General features: G+C 35.2%; 1 protein-coding gene across 1 annotated transcript in view; it reads left to right on the forward strand.

Moving 5' to 3' along the window:
• Positions 1-17,374, forward strand: part of CFAP47 (cilia and flagella associated protein 47) — a 315,224-nt gene extending 297,850 nt beyond the window's left edge. Inside the window, exons 63-64 of the mRNA XM_086766611.1 lie at positions 7,250-7,418; positions 17,077-17,374. Coding sequence (XP_086622737.1) covers positions 7,250-7,418; positions 17,077-17,301 — 394 coding nt within the window. The 3' untranslated portion in view covers positions 17,302-17,374. The remainder of the gene's footprint in view (positions 1-7,249; positions 7,419-17,076) is intronic.
• Positions 17,375-18,114: the final 740 nt, after the last annotated feature.

An 18,114-nucleotide genomic window follows, 5' to 3' on the forward strand; every position in this document is an offset into this window, starting at 1 on the left:
CTCTGCAGCTGTGTCTTTTTCTCCCTCTGCTACTTGCAGGACAGAGTGGTTGCACAGCGTCACTTGAGAAGACCTGTACATCTTTTTGGGCTAGCAGGGTGCCTAGTGATGCAACAAAAAAAAATGTTTGAGAACCACAGCCCGCCAAAAAGGCTCAGTGTCTTATTAAGGACCGATTAGGATTCTCTTATATACACCAAGTTGAATGAGGATCTTCAGTGATCCACAGAGCACCTTTGGTGGCCGCTACAAAGCTATGAGGTTTTAGCTTTCTTTTTTTCACAGCTACTGCAAATCAAACGTGGGCTTCTCCATTTAATTTCTCTCCACTCCTCCTCTCCCCAGCCAAATCCTCAATGCGTATGAAATATTTGAGACTGCATTAATGATTTTCCAATTTGCCCATAACTACATTTTATGTACTTGCTTCAGGAACAATGAACAAATGGGAGGTAGTTGCTATGCTGCTCACAATGATCTGCAATAATGAAAACTCTGAGAGTCCATGCAAATATGTAGTGCACTCTCTCTTTTAATACGTTTAAAATTGACACACACACATGCCCCCAATGAGAAACAGCCCAATATTTACTTCAATAAATAATGAAAGACACAGAGAATGCAGGCAAGCAGTTTTTTTGTACGAAGAAAACTCAAATGTATTTTTAAAACCTGTCTGCACCTAGGACAGTTGTGCTATATGAGTAGTCCATTATTTTACTTTCAGCTTTACCAATTCAAAAGGAATATATTGCTGCATGGTTTCTTGTAATGGCATTAAGATTGATTAGACTCCAATAGGCAGATTTCACGTGTTAAGTAAGAAATATCTGCCAAATTTTATCATTCACAGATGACCTTCTTTGGGTTTTGTCATAAATGTAGGTTTAATTGAACACTAGCTGAAATCATTGGCAACATTTCCATTGAGGTAACTGGCTTTGGTACAAGCCTCTAATGTTTGTGTTAACATTAGTGTTTGTTTTACTACCAAATAGATTATTGAATGCCAACGGTTTACAAAATGACAGCAGTATTAACCAAAAAGAATAGATAAAAATCTTATTCCTGGAAATAAAATTTGTAGAAACTTGTTTGATATCCAGCTCAAATTTTTGGTCTATTATTTTATGCCGATGTCTGTAATTGAAACAGCCTAAAAATTCCAGAAGTGGTCCTTTACCTAAGAAAACTAGTCCTTTCTATATTTGTTTTACTGAACATAATTTCTTAATATACTTTTAATCAATTATATTTTGGAATCAGAACAATTGTATTAATACAGAACATTTTTTCTGAGAATATTTACTACTATATATTTCAGTACAGAGGTATTTTGATGTTTGGATTTATTTCTTCACATTAAAAACTGATATCCAGCTACAGAAGAATGTTACCTGATTTGTTTTCCAGTGCAAATACTTCGGTAGCCAACATGAAACATGTGCCTAGTTGTAATTTGTTGTAAACTGTATTATTTTTGAATGTTTAGTCAAGATAGTGGATAATTCTCTCCTGTTGGTTCTATCTGCTTGTTTTTCATTTAAACAGCATCTTTTCACCAACATAATTCTAGCTTTTCATGTACCAGTTAGGGATTGTTTTAATCACGTATTGCTTTCCATATACAGTAAAATGTTATCCATCCTTCCATCCCAAACTCTCATTCCAATCCTGTGTTTAAGAGAAACAGGGTATTTTTTACATTGACGAAACTTCTCAGATGAACTCAAACTATGATTCAGAAAAACATACTTATTCAGCACCTGCTGTCACAAAAGCAAACAGCATGGTATCGCTATGGTCTCCACAGAGTGGTATCTGATTATGGAAACAGAGCCATAATAAAGAAAGAACAAAAACAGGTGGACTGGAGAGATGAGAAGAAAGATGAAATTGGGCCTTAAAATGACTGCATGTGCAGACTTAGTTATCTTAACTACATTTCATATTTTGAACACCACTGTGGATATTTTCCTTGTTTCTTCTATGCACATTTCCTAGTGCATAGAAAAAATGTTCAATTAAAAACATTCCTCTGTCACACAGAATTAATTTTAATGCTGTCTGAAGAATAGCGAGCAACCCATTTTTTTTTTCTGTACCCTCCCTAATTGTGAAGAGAAAAAAAATATTTACAGTTACAATTTTGAGACATATTTGTATTTTACTGTAATTACTGCTGTATTTCATTAGAATTACCAGGAGCCAGAATTATGTATGCTGCAAGAAAACACATTCATTAAGTTCTCAGCACACACTCCCTCTCTCACACGTCACCATGTGTGTTACAGGCCTGGATTGCTGCGCCAGTCTTTTTGTTACCAGTTCTGCAAAATTCTACCATTAATCTAAAGATAGAATTAGAATACTTTATATCTTAGCTTCTCCGACATAATGGCAACTGCCAAGGGCAAATGTTTACAGAGCTCTATTTTTTGGAATCTTAATGGAAACTAGTGGTAAATATCGATAATGTTACACATGCAGTAGAAGTTTCAAAAAGTTATGATCATCCTTCCTAATAGTACAACACCTGACATGTCACCCGTTTAGCCAGGAGCTGAATCTAGCCACGTCACCTGGATCGCTTTTACCAGGAAAAGTCAATTTACCAACCTGCAAATATAGTACCCTTGGGTAGAACAGCAATGAGACAGAAATCTTAACATTTTGTGAAGATAAAAACCCTAGGTCCTGCTTTGGCTTTACAACATGTACACAACAAAAGTGACATTATTTTTGGTAAAGCATTCCCTTGTAGTCATTTTTCATGCAGTGTTTCTTCGTATTTCTTGAAAGTCCAGCGGTTCTGAAGCAGTCTTTCCAATGCTTAGAGCGATAGTTGGAGTTAAATCTTTTCTGATGTCCAGAGTTCAGGATTTACAGTGGTCAATTGAACCAGAATAATAAGGATTTCCTATTTTTGCCATAGTCTTTTAAAAAAAAAAAAAAAATAAATTCTAGATCATACCAACTACCACTAATCATTTTCTAGAATTTGACAATTGCATATAGTTAATAAGCTTAAAGAACTTCACTACAAAAATAACTGAAATTTCTTGTGTCATCCAACAGATGTTAACTACAAATTACAAGAAGTAAGTTTAGTTATGGTTAACTGTTTTTGGAAGCATGTTGCAACATTTTCAAACCGTATCCATTATTTGCTTAAGCAGTTATATACTTTACAGATTAAAACATTTTGTTATTCTTTCTTTTATTGAAAAAAACCCACATTTGATCAAAAACAATATGCCTTGGTTTTTTTTTTATGTATAGTTTGCAAAATGCTGAGTTTCTTAAAGGAGTATGTTTCTAGATTAATAATTTAGTTTGAAGAAGAGAGGAGTAAACATTAAAGCTATTTTGAGCCTTAATTTAATAAAGGCTTATATTTTCAGATTTGCTGGGTGTTTTATAAATTTTTCAGTGAGATCTCCATGGGAATATAGATTTTAGGGTTTTCTTTAATGGAAGACATAAGGTGTTATTTTTTTTTAGTTTACTGATTTGAAAATTATCTAACATGAGAACACTGACGAGCACAGACTGCATTTAAGAAAAATGCTATTTAAGAACAAGATTAAAGGAGTGATTATAAATATGTCTGTTAAACACTAGCTCAATTTCTGCTCTTCCTTGTTGCCGTGATTGCATTGTCCAATGATTATTTAAATTCGAATTAATATTACTCTTGATTATTATTTGAGTGAGGGCAGAGTTCATATTGTCTGATAGCAGTGTCAAACCATTATGACAGGAATTATGGAACATGCAGGTGGGAAGACACATTTGCTTTCTCCAGTTTGTGTGGCCTCTGCCCTTATATTTACTAATTCATTTGTGCTTGGTTCCTGTGTGTTTTCAAAACTCTACACATCGTTAAACTTTATAGAGTATATTAGTATCTGCCACCTTTGAGTTAAAGAAAAGCCTTGAAAACATACAGACTGCCTCGTCACTGTCCTTCATGGCTGGGAGATGGCAAGCCAAATGTTGACTCCAGAGCTGTTTTACCTGAAGCAATAATCAAAAAGGAGGAAATAATTTTTAAATTAATCATTTTAAACCACGTAATTATTATTTTTAAATTATAAACCAAGTATACAGACACTGAAAATAATCATGTCCGAAATTCAGCTGCTATTCTGGGAATTTTATCTCCAGCTTTCTCTGTACTATAGAAGATGAAAACAACAAGCAATTTACTTATGCTAGCAAGCTAGCCAGGATGCCAGATCACCTCCCTGGTGTGAATATCAGTGAAAATGCTGCTTGCTTTTTTTTTGAGAGGCCATCTTTAGATATATTTTTTAAACAAATATTCATTATTTATCAGTACTACAGGCACTGTAAAAGTTTGATGTTCCTAATTGTGTGAGAGTAAGTTTTTAGTGCCTAATTCTTGTACAGTTAGACGTATCTTCATCAGAACCCCTGCTGGCCTTTCATATTATGTCTATGCATTTAATTTGCCAGAATTTCTATTTTCCTTATTTGGACGTAACTCCCACTTCGAGGAACATTTTGTGTCCAGTAACTGACTCAACTCTTTTGTTTAAAACTGCTAGATTTTGGGGAGGAAGGGGGAGGTTTTTGGTGTGACTATATTGTTCATGAAAGTATGTATGTGTGTATATGCATATATATTTTACTTGACACAGAAAAAAAAAAATAGCTGCCTCTAGAACTCTGTGGCAATGCTGTCAGTAAGCATGCAGATTTTCTTTCAAGCTTTTTTATTAGTTTTTCTCCATTTTCCTTTATGCAAATTAAAATCTGACAAGGTTGATACAATAAGATTATTTCTTTGACTGGGCAAATATCTTGTGTGCACAATTATAGATGAGTTTTGTGACAGTTTCATTTTAAACTGCCTTGTCCCCTTGTCAAGACTAAAACGATAGCTTTCCTCCTGTGTGTTTTCTGAGTAACTGTTTTGAAGAATCATTTACAGTCTCTGAAAAAAACCTACTGTTCCATCACACCCTGTTAAGATGAAATTTCTGCAGGAATGAAGTCCTTATTTTCTTACGTCTTCTGTGCATGTAGCCTGTCTCATGTCCCTTAGCATTTCATCCTTGCATCTGTAGTCTAAGTCACACTCTTGAATGTATTACGAAGACACAAAGTGCTTATTAGGAGTCGACATCCCTGACTACTTACCAGAAAACAGACTGAACACAAGAGATAAAGAAAGTGTTCTCTTAAAATGTCCCTAAACCTATTCTACAGAGCAGTGAGGTCGGAAGTGAAGACCTGTGTTCAGGTGTCTATTTCCAGAACCAGAGTTTGAAAATTCATCTCAGACGTTTTTGATGAGTGCTCTACTCTGCTACTCCATCTAAGAGGCATCACTTCTTTTTCATCCCGTGCTTGCCCTTTGTGTGTAGTAGGTATGCTCTAGGCGTTCACAGCTGAGCAGTCCTTGCGGGAAATACAGATGTGAAAATTCAAGGCTTAGACAGCACATAGATGGGAACTCAGGCTGTAGCAGGGTTACTGCTTATGGCCCAGGGCTATAAACTGAGCTGCACAAATTGAAGTACTGCGTAAAGAGATTGTCAGCGTAAGTTTGATATCACAAGACTTGAGGTGTAGTTTCAGACATTCAGTAGTTTTACCCACCTTACTGTCACCTAAAGGAAAAGCTAGGCTACATCTGCTAGTGCACCAAAGTCCAGTGGCACTGCAAAATGTCAGTTAATTTTTTTTGAGGCGGCAGAAGCTTTTGGGTTTCTATTTCCAGAGGAAGAGCTAGGCTAAATCTGCTAATGCACCCAAGTCCAATGGCACTGCTAAAAGTCAGTTAGGTTTTTTTTTGAGAAGCAGAAGCTTTTTGCTCTCAATTTCCTGCACTTGCACTATTTGTTTCTGCACACTTACAGTGTGACCTTTTTTTTCATGAGGTTATTTTGAATTTAAGAAAACCTTTCATGAGAACATATTCCAAAGCAGAGTTATTTTTAAACACGATGACATAGACTCAGTGTACCACCCACTGAATAGCACTTGCCCAGGAAATGTGGGACATTTCCGTAGAGATAAGAATTGTCATAAAATATTAAATTTAACTTCTTTGTGAGTATTTTCTTTGAAAAGCAGTGTTATTCCTGGTGTGACAATCCATGAATAAGCAGATTTGAACAGCTTTTCTTTAAGATGCTGTTAGTTTTTCATTCTTCAATTTTATCAACTAAAAATATGTTCCCTCTAAGCATGCATCATACTTGTCCTGCTGTACTGTGGCAGAGTATTGCAGATTATTTTTTGACCATGCCGTTGTATTTCTAGTTTCAATTTCTTTTGTTCTTTTTCTGTCCAGATAGTGATAGAGTTGTCCTCAGCAACACATATAAAGGCTAAAAGGAGAATGCCTGACTGGAAAATACAAAACTATACATTCTTTTCATGCTGAAAAAGTTTATGGCAAGGAGTCCTTGAGGAACTGTGATAGAACAGGCTTCAATTTGGGATTGGTCTAAGGTTGTTTTGTAGTCCTCAGCCACTGTCTTTACCAGGAATAATATATTTTCTTTGAGCACAATAGTATGGCTATGAAACTAGCAATTAGACAAGATCTGCAGTACCTGTGACAGAAGTTCTTTAAGATATATACAATAATGTCAATACAGGAATGTAGTTATTATTGCAATATCTTAAAATGTTTAGTGTATGGGATATGGAAAATGTAGAAAACAATGGCAGAAAACTATTATTTCCATATATTAATTTCAAGGCTTTCAGAATTTCCGCCCCATTAGCTTGCAAATTCACTTCTAGTCATAAAACTTAATAAAATGGGTGGCTTGTCAGTTTTATTTGATTAGAGATTTGAGAAGTGAGGGGCTTTTAATATGAAAAGTGGATTTTCTCTCTGACATGGAATTTATTTCTATCACAATATTATATCTTTACAGATCAGATGATTCTTTTCTTTCTAGTGGCAATTGCTAGCATTATTATGTAGTTATTATAATGTTTATAATAGTATATAAGTATGTTTGGAATGGAAGACCAATATGCAGGTCCCTGTGTATAAAGCTTATAAATATTTATAAGTAAATATAAATAATTACTACAGAATATTTATTCTGTAAGTAAGAATGATATTATCATTCCATACTCGTTCCATGGACTGCCAAGTGTCCTGAGTCATGCCACATGGTGGCCTAAATATTTGATTGTAGATAAATTGTATTAAGATACCACAAAAGGCAAAACAGCCTCCTGTGCTTTTCTGCAGGAACCCAGAGCCATTCACTGCACACTTCCTGGCAGGCAGCGATCCTGAGTTCCTTGTACTGCCAAAAGCTGGAGAACTTCTTCCAGCAGGCACTGAGGGAACCCATATAACGGTTGGATTCAAGCCAAGGATGTACGGCAAGAAGCATACAGCAACACTTGTAATTCAGGTAAGCCTTCCTGAATGAAATACGCAAATACACCTTCAGGAGTGGAAGGAAAAAAAGAAATCCTTTTTAAAAAGCTGCATTGGAACACACAAATGCATGCACTGTGAGTATTTTACTACTTTTCACTATGGAGAAGAATAAAATTAAATTTTGAAAATTAACTCATGACAAGCTGGAAAACATATTAGGTTTTAATTTCTGTGTTATCCCTTTGCCATCATCACCAGAGACAGATACTTATCTTGATATGTTGGCCTCAACTCTGTAGACAACATGAAAGAATGACTTTTCACAGAGAATCAAAATAATCACGTTAAGAACTCGTGGAGAATATACGAGTAATTGAATATGTGAGGCCCAGGTTACTGATTTTACTTGTATTATACTTAACAGGATCAAAGGCACTAGAAGCTAGATACTGAACTGTATCTAGGCAGAATTTCAGAACACTAAGTCAGGATTAACTTTTTTAAAACAAGCTTCAAAATAAACAAAAATAGTTTGTAGCCAAGCAGCTTCTGTAAGTCTGAAGGTCAGGAAACATTTGGAGACATTTATTCCTTCAGTAGTAAAAATTTCTTATCACTGTAGGAGTTAGTTAATTTGTAACTTTAAAGTTGTTCTTTAAAAGGAAACTGTTTGTCAAAAATGTACAGTAGCAGCAAACACCCCAAACTCTCTACAATCATGGTTTGCACTTTTAATCTATTCACTGCATGCTGGCAATGTTTTCAGGGTACTATATTAGAAATGAAACAGCAATATTGATGTAAAATATAAGATTTCAAAACAAAGTTGATAAAAAGATGCGTAGCAAATGACTATAGTGTTTTATCTCACTGAGTGACAACTTATACAACAGTGAACAAGAAATTCAAATCCTAGAGGAACAAGAAGGCCCTTTAATCCCTCCTACTTGTTTTCTTTTACCATATAGACATTTGATTAATTTAGTCCTTTTACATAAACAGCAATGATTCTTATCGCTCTCCCATTTGAGAAAGAAAATAACTGACTGAATTTATTCTGTGTTCTTTTATATTTACATAATGCTATATAACACATCTACAGAACTCAGAGGCTTCTCCTGTAGTTCTAGAACTGAACTCCTGCTTTTAGGCATGACACATGTAAATATACTAGTCATGCTTGTCTTTGACTTAACTTCCATCACTAAGAAAGAGCAACTTTAACATAATAAATTTGTCTGGAATGGGATAAACACTATGGTCAAAGACTATTATTAGCTTTCTAAGAACTCAGTCAGTAATCAAAAATTTCCTTTTAGGAGTTTATCAGTACAGATGGACTTTGAGTAATTGGGTTTTTATCCTACATCTGCTCATACCTCAGCCTCTGGTTATGATCTAGGCAGATGGCTCTTTACATCTTTACAGTACATTTTGGTACTGTCTATGGGTGTGGGGAGTCACTCATACATATTACATAAAGATATTGGATCACATCTTGTCCTATTTATTCCTGTATGTTAAAAAAGACATTGAGTATTTTTAATGCTCATAAGCAAAATTTGGATCAACATTACACCATCACAGTATGTTAGAGATATTTCTAATGTTTTTGCTCTAGTTGAAGTATTAAGCTGTTTCAGTAACATTTTGATGAGGCTTGTGTTCTCCTTGCTCTTACTGGCAGGCCTGTTGTGTACACTGGACTTCCCCCTTTCCTCTCTACTCAAGCTTTCGTCCTTGTAGCTCTAATGTGAGTCAGGGCATCTGTGACTGTATAATTCTGCTGCTGTGCTCTCAACGATGACCTGAAATAAGACTTGATGACATGTTGAGAGTACCAGATACTCATTTCTGCCTTTCCTTTTAGTTGAAATAATTTTCATTAGTGACCTGAGGGAGACAGATTCAGTTAAAGTGCAAAACCAGGATTAAATCACTCTTATTTGGGGAATAGTAATGGAGGTGGTGAAACGCAATTAATGTTGGACCAAAGACTGAAAAACTTCTCTTGCACATAGCATTTCTAGCCAATATACTGGCTGAGGCTTTGGGCCACTTTTAGAAAGGGCGAGGAAGTTTCTTTTCTTTTAGTGTCGCCTTTCTTCTGATGCTGCTGACATAAAGGGCTACAGCACTCTTGCTGTAAAATTTCCTTTGTACTTCTGGGAGTAAAATCATAGTCCTAACACTAACGTATTTTTACTAGTAATTTCTATGAATAGTGAGTAGCAGAACTGTCATTTTTGTGTGCTTCAATGAACAGTGATAATTAGGCTGTAAAGTAGCAGCGATGACTGTAAATTCTTTGTTTTATGTTGGTCATTACAGTTGTATTGTAAAGCAAAATGGGAGGTTAGGATTATGGAGAAAGATCTTACAGTCATCTTTTTCTCATTTCTTGTAAACATTACAATCAAATATTGTACACGCAAATTTTTTTGTTTAGTTGCCCTGCTGACGAACCCAATCGTTAGAAGGTAATTAGTGTAAAGAGACCACGATTTGTCTTTACCAGAATTTAGTGTGTACATTTTATTAACTGAATGTGTGTGTTTATCTATATATAATTGAAATAATATAGCCTCATTTATATTTTATGCACACAAATCAATTACTTTGTGGGATATTTTGTGGATTCTTTAAGACTTTAATATTCATAAATACTTACAGCAAATTGTATTAATAGCAGAAAACCTTAATTACTTTGCTGAAGCAATTAAATGTTCTTTAACCATCATTAAAATTTCTGTTCTCAGTCAACTACATATCAAAACAATTGAAGTTAGACACTTATTTGAGCAGCTGTTAGGAATTTTAATATTGTAAAAGTGACAGAAAATTACTTTAGAAAATTCTACAGATCAAGAAATTAAATATAATAAAAGGCCAGTAAAGAAAATAATCATGCTTGTTTCTGTAACTGTGAAAGAGATCATCATAATCTAGTCAAGCTACAAGAAAGAAACAGTGACATGGTGCACAAAGATCATTTTAAAATGGGTATTATTCCATAATCAAACTTCCACATTTAAAATAGCTTTCCTAAACACTGCAGTTCGAACTGAATAAAAATGTATTGCCATTAATGATAGATTAGAGAGTACACTTCTGAGATAAGTTCTAAAATGCTGTGAGGAGAAAAAAAAAAGGACATCCTCAGCTGCACTGACATCTCAGAGACAGGCTGTGATGTGCTGGTAAAGCTGCACAGAAAACCATCAGAGCTTAGGAACAGCAAGATGCAGGTGAGGCAGTGGGATGCTCTGTGAAGGCTTCCCGGGACCGGAATTCCTGCCAGGCACAAGATGGAGCAGCCGGGAGGCTGGCAAACCCTCGGAAAAGGCTGTATTCAATTTGGCTTACATTTACTTTGCTTGCATTGTGCTGAATTTAGCTAGAGACCCCAGCAATTGCTTTGTAATTCATGGGTGAGACTTCAGAGATACTCTAAAGCAGAAGACACACAAAATAAGTCTTAAATGATAAAATAGATGTCAGAGTAAACCAGATTGCAGGTAACATTATCAAGCCCTCCAGAAGTCAGGCTTGTGCACCTTTATTACTGAATAATCACTAACTTAACCTATGGAAGATGATAGCATATCAAAGCCATTTGTCATGCTATTCTGGAAATAAGTGATGCAGTGTGCAAGCCACAGTACCTGGGTGGGGTTTCTCTACACTTGTCTGCAAACTTGCATATCTTAACAGAAAATGGCACTGTTACATATTCAGTAGCTTGGCAAAAATGTGTACTGCATTGTTCCTGGTAGATTTGTTAATTGCCGTAGTTAAATGTTATTCTAAATTCTATCTCTTTAACAGAATGAGCAAGAAAAAAATGTAACAAAGCTAATAAGATAATTGAAATAGTTTCACATTAAATAAGACATCATCTGTGTCTCTTGCCACCGGTTGATGTTGACCTGAGTTTTATCATTAAAAGCAGAGATGCAGAGTGTTCATTACAGGCAGTGACTGTAGTACATCCTATAATTAGCAACACTGGATTTTGAGTGCAGCATCAATTCTCAAAATTTTTGATTCACAAGCATGAGGAAAGGTTACTTTTTTTACTGAGACTATAATTCTCGTAATGCCAAAAGATGATAACAATATGGGAACCATTTCTGTATGAGGGTATTTAAACCATTGCAAGTCCTGAAGGAATAGGTGATATTGATTTTCTTACATCTAAACAATGCTGTGAAACATCTAACATTTGAACTGCAGAAGTCAATTAAGCCACTTTTAATTCTATCTGGATTTACTCCTCGAAGCTAAGAAAACAATTGTTAGCCATCTTCTTCATTAGAAATTGCTCAGAGCCTGGCTGGGTATTGGTCAGCTTGTGGGAGGTGGTGAGTGATTGCCTTTGCATCACTTGTTTTTGGTTGGGTCTTCTCCCCCTCTTTACTTCACTTATTAAAGTGTTTTTATCATAGGTTTTTTCCATAGGTTTTCTTGCTTTTGCTCTTCCCTTCGACAGTTCACATAAAGGTTTGATTTAGTTTAATTCTGTATACATTGATCATAATCAGTCATTTTTTGCTTGTCACCACTGCAGTATAAATACAGTGTTGGGGAATACTGGATGCACTATCTGTAATTTGCTGTGTTTTAACTTATTTGAAAACCTTGCAAATTTTATTTCAACTTTTGTGAGTTAACACTGTTTGTAATATAATTGGAATACCATTTACCTTAAAATTCCTTATACTTGCTCCCAAAATTTAATGCTTTTCTAACATAGATTTCTCTAGCAATTAATTAGCATGTAACTCAGTATCACTTACAGCCTACAGTGAATACACATGGATGCAAATTAACCTTATGAATCATAAGCCATCTGTAAGAATAGGTTGAATACCAAAAAATATACTTTTATATAAGTTATTTGGTGACTGTTTCCAGTATTTGCTGAATAAATTACTTCACGAACATTACTCAGTCAACCATCAAGATGGTTAAATAGCGTACTTGAATAACTGATGATATTTAGTAAAAAGTGGCAGCATATGTATAATTTTTGAATCCTTTAAAATATTCTTCAGAAAGATTTAGCTCTACAGATGGCCATTACTCCAACCAGGTGAGCCAAATTATTACTCTCTTCACACTTCAATTAGATTACAGACATGAGGAATTTTGAGATTTTGATAAGAGGAAGTCACTCCCTCAGACTGTCAAGGACATTCAGGTAGTGGTCTGGTCTTTCTTCATAAATTGCGTGTGAAATAGGCCTAGAGATGCATCGCAGGAAGCCTGGGATTCTTAAATACCTATGTTTATATGAGATATACCTTCTTAACAGAGACTGTCTTTTATATTTCTATTCTAGTAGGTTGTGTAGTTTGTAGTAGATTCAATATCTTAATCTTTAAACTTTGTTACTACCACTTCTTAAGCAAATAAATACAGCATGTAAGTCAAATATTCTGTCATAATCATATGGTCATATATAGATGTCCTTTCAAAGTCTCTCCTCTCCACCACTCCGGAAAAGTCTGAAACGTGGTCTGTCTTTTCCTTTGCCGAAACATATCTGACCTGGAAACCCAAAGCAGCAGCTTCGGGACACTTGCATGGATTCTGAACTTGGTAGACTTGCTCTTACTGCAGTTTTCATATTGGTTAGAATAGTTGTTGTAGTTAAGCTATACAGCCTTATCCTGAAGTAAAGTACTTTTGGCTTCAGCAGCATTTGTAAACCTCATCTTTTGCCCCTGGAAATTAAGTATTCTAGTGTAAAATACATTTGTGGGTGTCTAAGGTTTTCTGAAAATTACTGAATTCCAGGTTGTCTTGAAAATTACTGAATTCTATGTGGTTCTAGTGTTTAACAAAGCACTAACCCAAGTTATGTTGGCAGTTACAAGAACTCTTTTCCATTCATGTAACACTTGTTTCCCCTTTAGCAGAAAATGCTGACCTAAAACAAAAGTCAGTCTTTCAGTAAATCAGTACAAAAATGCACATTTCTTTTCACAATGTCTGTCTTCAGCTGTCTTGGATGATAACATATGATTTAAAATAGATCGACTACCATAGTTCAAGATGATAAATTAGGGTAGGATTTTTGTTGTTATTGTTCTTTTTTTTTTTTCTTTCTAGCTTGATGGATCCTATCTAAAGGGTTCATGTGATAATGCCCAGGACATTTTCCCCTTTGAACCCAATGGGTTTCCATCAGGGAAAGAGCAATCTCTCCTGCCACAGAACCACACCTGACACAGGCTACAGCAGCAACAGAACCACACCTGACACAGGCTACAGCAGCAACAGAATAGGTGTCTTTTTTCACCAAGTCGAGCGACTAACATTTTTTTTTTTCACGAAACATACAATCTAGGATATCTGCACAGCAAACAGGAAAATAGCAAAATGTTATTACTACCCAGAAAGCTATATCAATCATTTGATGCTGACAATAAATGGAATAGAGAGGTGGCATAGCCTACCACTCTTGTTCAAATCCCACTTTGAAAAATTATTAACAGTATAGACAGTAAAGTTACAATATGTGTGGCTTTCATGAACAGAAACAATTTTTCAGTAACGTGATACTCAGTTTAAATCATTGGCTGAAATATCTATCAGATCTTTTCTCTGACCTTGAAGCGATCACTGATACTTGCACACAGTGAATATGACCCGGAGGTTAAATTTTCTGTAAACTAAATTGTTCATCTGGCATATTAAAGAAAAATACAGCATTTGATCTGGCACTGAAGTTAATATAACAACTAGTTAACTTTGAAGAGAGATTTGCTTTTCTTAAATGACAACTTTATCTTTGGACATAAGACACTGATGTTGGTCCATGTCACACCTGCTTTTGCTGGATTTTATCTTTACAGGCAGTGGAGTTACTAGATCATTTCACAGTATTAAATAAGGCTGAGAATAAAGATGAGTTAATCTGCTGCTTTTACACAGGAATAATATTCAAATTAAATTAAATTTTGATTGTAGCAGAATAGTAATGAAAGTCTTAAAAATTATGCATGCATGGTGAAATATCTATTAAGGCCTTACGCTTACTGATCTTATTTGAAAAAGGCAATTCATTCAGAAGACACTATGTAAAATCAGTACTGCCAATTTTAAAGTAGAGGTTTTAAAAAAAAAGTTTCTTTAAAAATATGCCACAAAGTCACCTATTATTTCAACATTAGCACAGAAAAGTACATATTCAGTTAACCAAAATACTAGTTAGAACCAGTTGTCTAACAAGAAGCACTACAATTAGAGATTCATATGGTGATGACATTTAAGAACTGTAAGTGTATACAGCCTGAATGTGAAATAGCATAAATGCTGGCTGTATGGGTACACAGCAGAGAACAAAGCCTGTGCCAAAGGGTTTACGGTTTAATGGAATTGCTTCCCATTGAATAGCTGCAACACGAATGCAAAACTGCTTGCAATGATATACATTATATATACTTTAGCAATGACAGGTAGCAATTAGAACAATACGAAGGAGCATGTGAAAGATAACCAAGGTAAACATCATCAATTCAAACTTCTTCTGTGACAAATATAAAATTGATAGTCAACAAAACTTAATAAAGTCAGAGAGCCACTTTAACATCCTTTTTATTCTCTTCTGCATGTTGTTGTAAGTACGAGATGACCTTAGAGAAAGTTCAAGATGGAGAAGGTTGACTCCTCTTCCCTATGGCCTTTGTAGTGCTTTACCTAGAACATAATTAATTGACAGAATGCAATAAATAACTAGACAAACATACACACTACGCTCTGGAGATAGTTGATGGCATTTATGCTATGTGAAAATTTCTCGTGGTTTCTATGGATACTGTGACTCCTCTGTGTAGGCCAAATCTGCTTGGCATATGGACATGCCCAGCAGCAAAGCAGAAGCAGAGCTCTCAAGCTGGAGCAAGCAAATGGGCCACAAAGCAGTCATGTGGGAAGTCAGACTGTTAACAAAGTGCTGGAGCTTTGAGGCTGACTGCTGCACCGATTTCCAGATTGATTTGCGAGTATATGCTGCCTTTCTGACCTTTGTTTCCTTGGATGAAAAATGACACTGACGTTAGATGTAATGGTTGTATCTACAGATGATTGTTCTAAGGATTAAGTTAGTTTTAAATGTGAGATGAATTACATAAATCACAAATGTTGTTGGAATGATAAATCTTTACAACCTGGAGCAAGAGAGAAAGGTGATCCTACAAGCCATGTCTCCATAGTTCAATGTAGCATGATGCAAAAGCCTAGCGCTGACAAACCTGTGCAAGGACCACAGGTGGCATGGCTGTGTGATTGCAGTGCTGTGCCACATGTGGAAAAGCAGATCTTGGGAATTTGGAAATAGCACATAAATAATGTGACTCCACTGCTTTGAGGCTGCAAAGCCATAGAGTCTGGTATGTTCTGTGTACTATGTGCAAATGTACATATGTACTATGTGTGTGTTCTATGTTCTGTATTAAAAAAACTTGTATGAATATATTTTAATAGACCTACATCATGCCATGTTTTTTACTCTGAGTTCCCTGCAAGTTTTGCCTTGGAAGCAAAAAAAGCCCCAAACAAAAAACCTGGGATTTTCAGGGGCTGAGTGCAAAGAAATAGATGACAGTGCATGCCTAAAGTGGGCATGCAATGCTTTGTCTTTCTTTTGCATAGTACAAAGCTGGACATAATGACACATCATTTGAAGTCTTTGGGGTTTGTAATTTTTCTATTGCTTTCTTGTATTTATTTATTTATTTTAATGAAAAGGAGAATAGAAAACTAAAGACCTCTGAATAGGCCTTTTCCTAGATGTAATGACAGGGAATTCTAAAGACTTGGAATAAAGACTTACTTTTCAAGAACTGAAGTGATACATTTTGAAAGATAAGTGACTGAGAGATCTGCAGTAGTTAACATGGGTTTTTAGCAAACAAAATTCTACTTCAGGACACAAATGACATATTGGAGATAAACAGCAGTATAGCCTTCATATGCGTAGAAGTAATAAGCCTTAAGTACAAATAGCTGGTACGTGTGGTAATAAAAAGAATGTGTAGTAAGAATAAGAATCACGTACTCAGTAAGAATCAAGTACTCAAGCATTACAAGACATGACGTAGAAACATATGCTCCATTCCTAGAGACCAGTTATACACGGAAATCAAATGAAAGGTGTCGTTTTCAATTCACATAAATATTCTTCAAACTAGAGATCTCAACATGAAGCTCCAATTCTCTTGTGCATACTCAGAGCCCTTTTCTCTTAGTTTTGTTCATTATTTTAATGCAAAAAAAAGATCCACCATTTGATAATGCCATTATTACCAATACCAGAGCTGCAATTAAATCCCACAGTACAAACTTGAGGCATTTATATTGTATTATGTAATAATTACCTTTAAACAACATACAGAGCTGTGTGGTTTACTAAATAAAAAAAAAAAAAAAATTAGATCAGCTAGGAAACTAAATTGCTCATTTTTGTTGTCCTTGGTCCTGAGTTCATAACATTAAATGTGATTTCTGGTCTTCAGATTCCAGGAGTGTAATTCTCATCCTGTGTTATTCCAGTACCTTACATGGAAAAGGACAAATATCTTTTGAAATTATTGTAGCATGGTAAATCACTGTCAAAAAGTTTCAAGGTAGTTGATCAGCAATTGTTTTTTTATTTCCATGTCTCTGTTCATTATTTGCAGACACAGTCAATGCAGTGGATGTATGAAATCAATGGACTGCCTCCACAGGCCACAGCACCACCTACAAGGCCAGCAAAAGTGATTTCTACTAGCAATTACATAAGATCAGCCACAGTTCGTCAACGCAATTTTTTACGGGAAAATCTGAAACTTGTAACCACTGGAGTATCTTCATCAATCAAGGGGGCACCTTTGATCCTGAGGACAAAACAGCGAAAGTCATGATCAGTTATTTTTTTTTGGTGGGAAGGATGTGAGGGAGACACCTTTGTCAAATAAATTCTGCATATAAAAAGAGGATATGTTTACTTTTTTTTTTTTTTTAAGTAGATATGCTGTGCATTGATTATATGCTTAATATGGAAGATACAGAGTGTCTGAGCTCTAATAATACTCTTATTTTTCTATGAGGGATTTTAGATGCTTACCTAACAGCTGATGTATATCATAGAGATGTCAGCAAGTTCTAATGACAAAAAAAATTTGAGTTGAAAAAAATATATTTGAAAACTGAGGAATTCAAACTAATGCTTTGCTTTCTAAGGGATATTAGTTTGGTAAGACTTTAATAGGAAACCTTAATGAACGTTCTATGTGATGTTCAAAATCTTACAGCCATGCAAACCAAGCAAGCACACCAATCCCTGATCTCTTTCACAATAAAATGCTTTTCCAAATTTACAGTATTTTGCTAAGGTGAAACATGTTTACGTGTTGTATGTCCACAGCTTGAATGCCTTTCAGATTCTCTTACTTTGGCAAATTTCATTAATTGTGACATCTTACCTTTGCCTTAAAATAAGAATCTTGATTTTTTTCATCCCATAACACTTCAAAATCTTAGATAATTATACTTAACATAGAATGAAAATTAAATGTTCTCCCTCAGTATTTTTGTGTTAAGTAAATTTTAGAGAGTGCTTTAGAGCATTGAAGTATAGGAGGCTATGAAAAGTCGGTGAGGAATGGAACCAGATTGTACTTTTTTTTTTTTTTCCCTAAAATAAATGAACCCAAGATGCCACTCATATTGTGCTT

Source organism: Chlamydotis macqueenii, chromosome 1, assembly GCF_036417535.1.
Source record: "Chlamydotis macqueenii isolate bChlMac1 chromosome 1, bChlMac1.mat, whole genome shotgun sequence".
NCBI lineage: Eukaryota > Metazoa > Chordata > Aves > Otidiformes > Otididae > Chlamydotis > Chlamydotis macqueenii.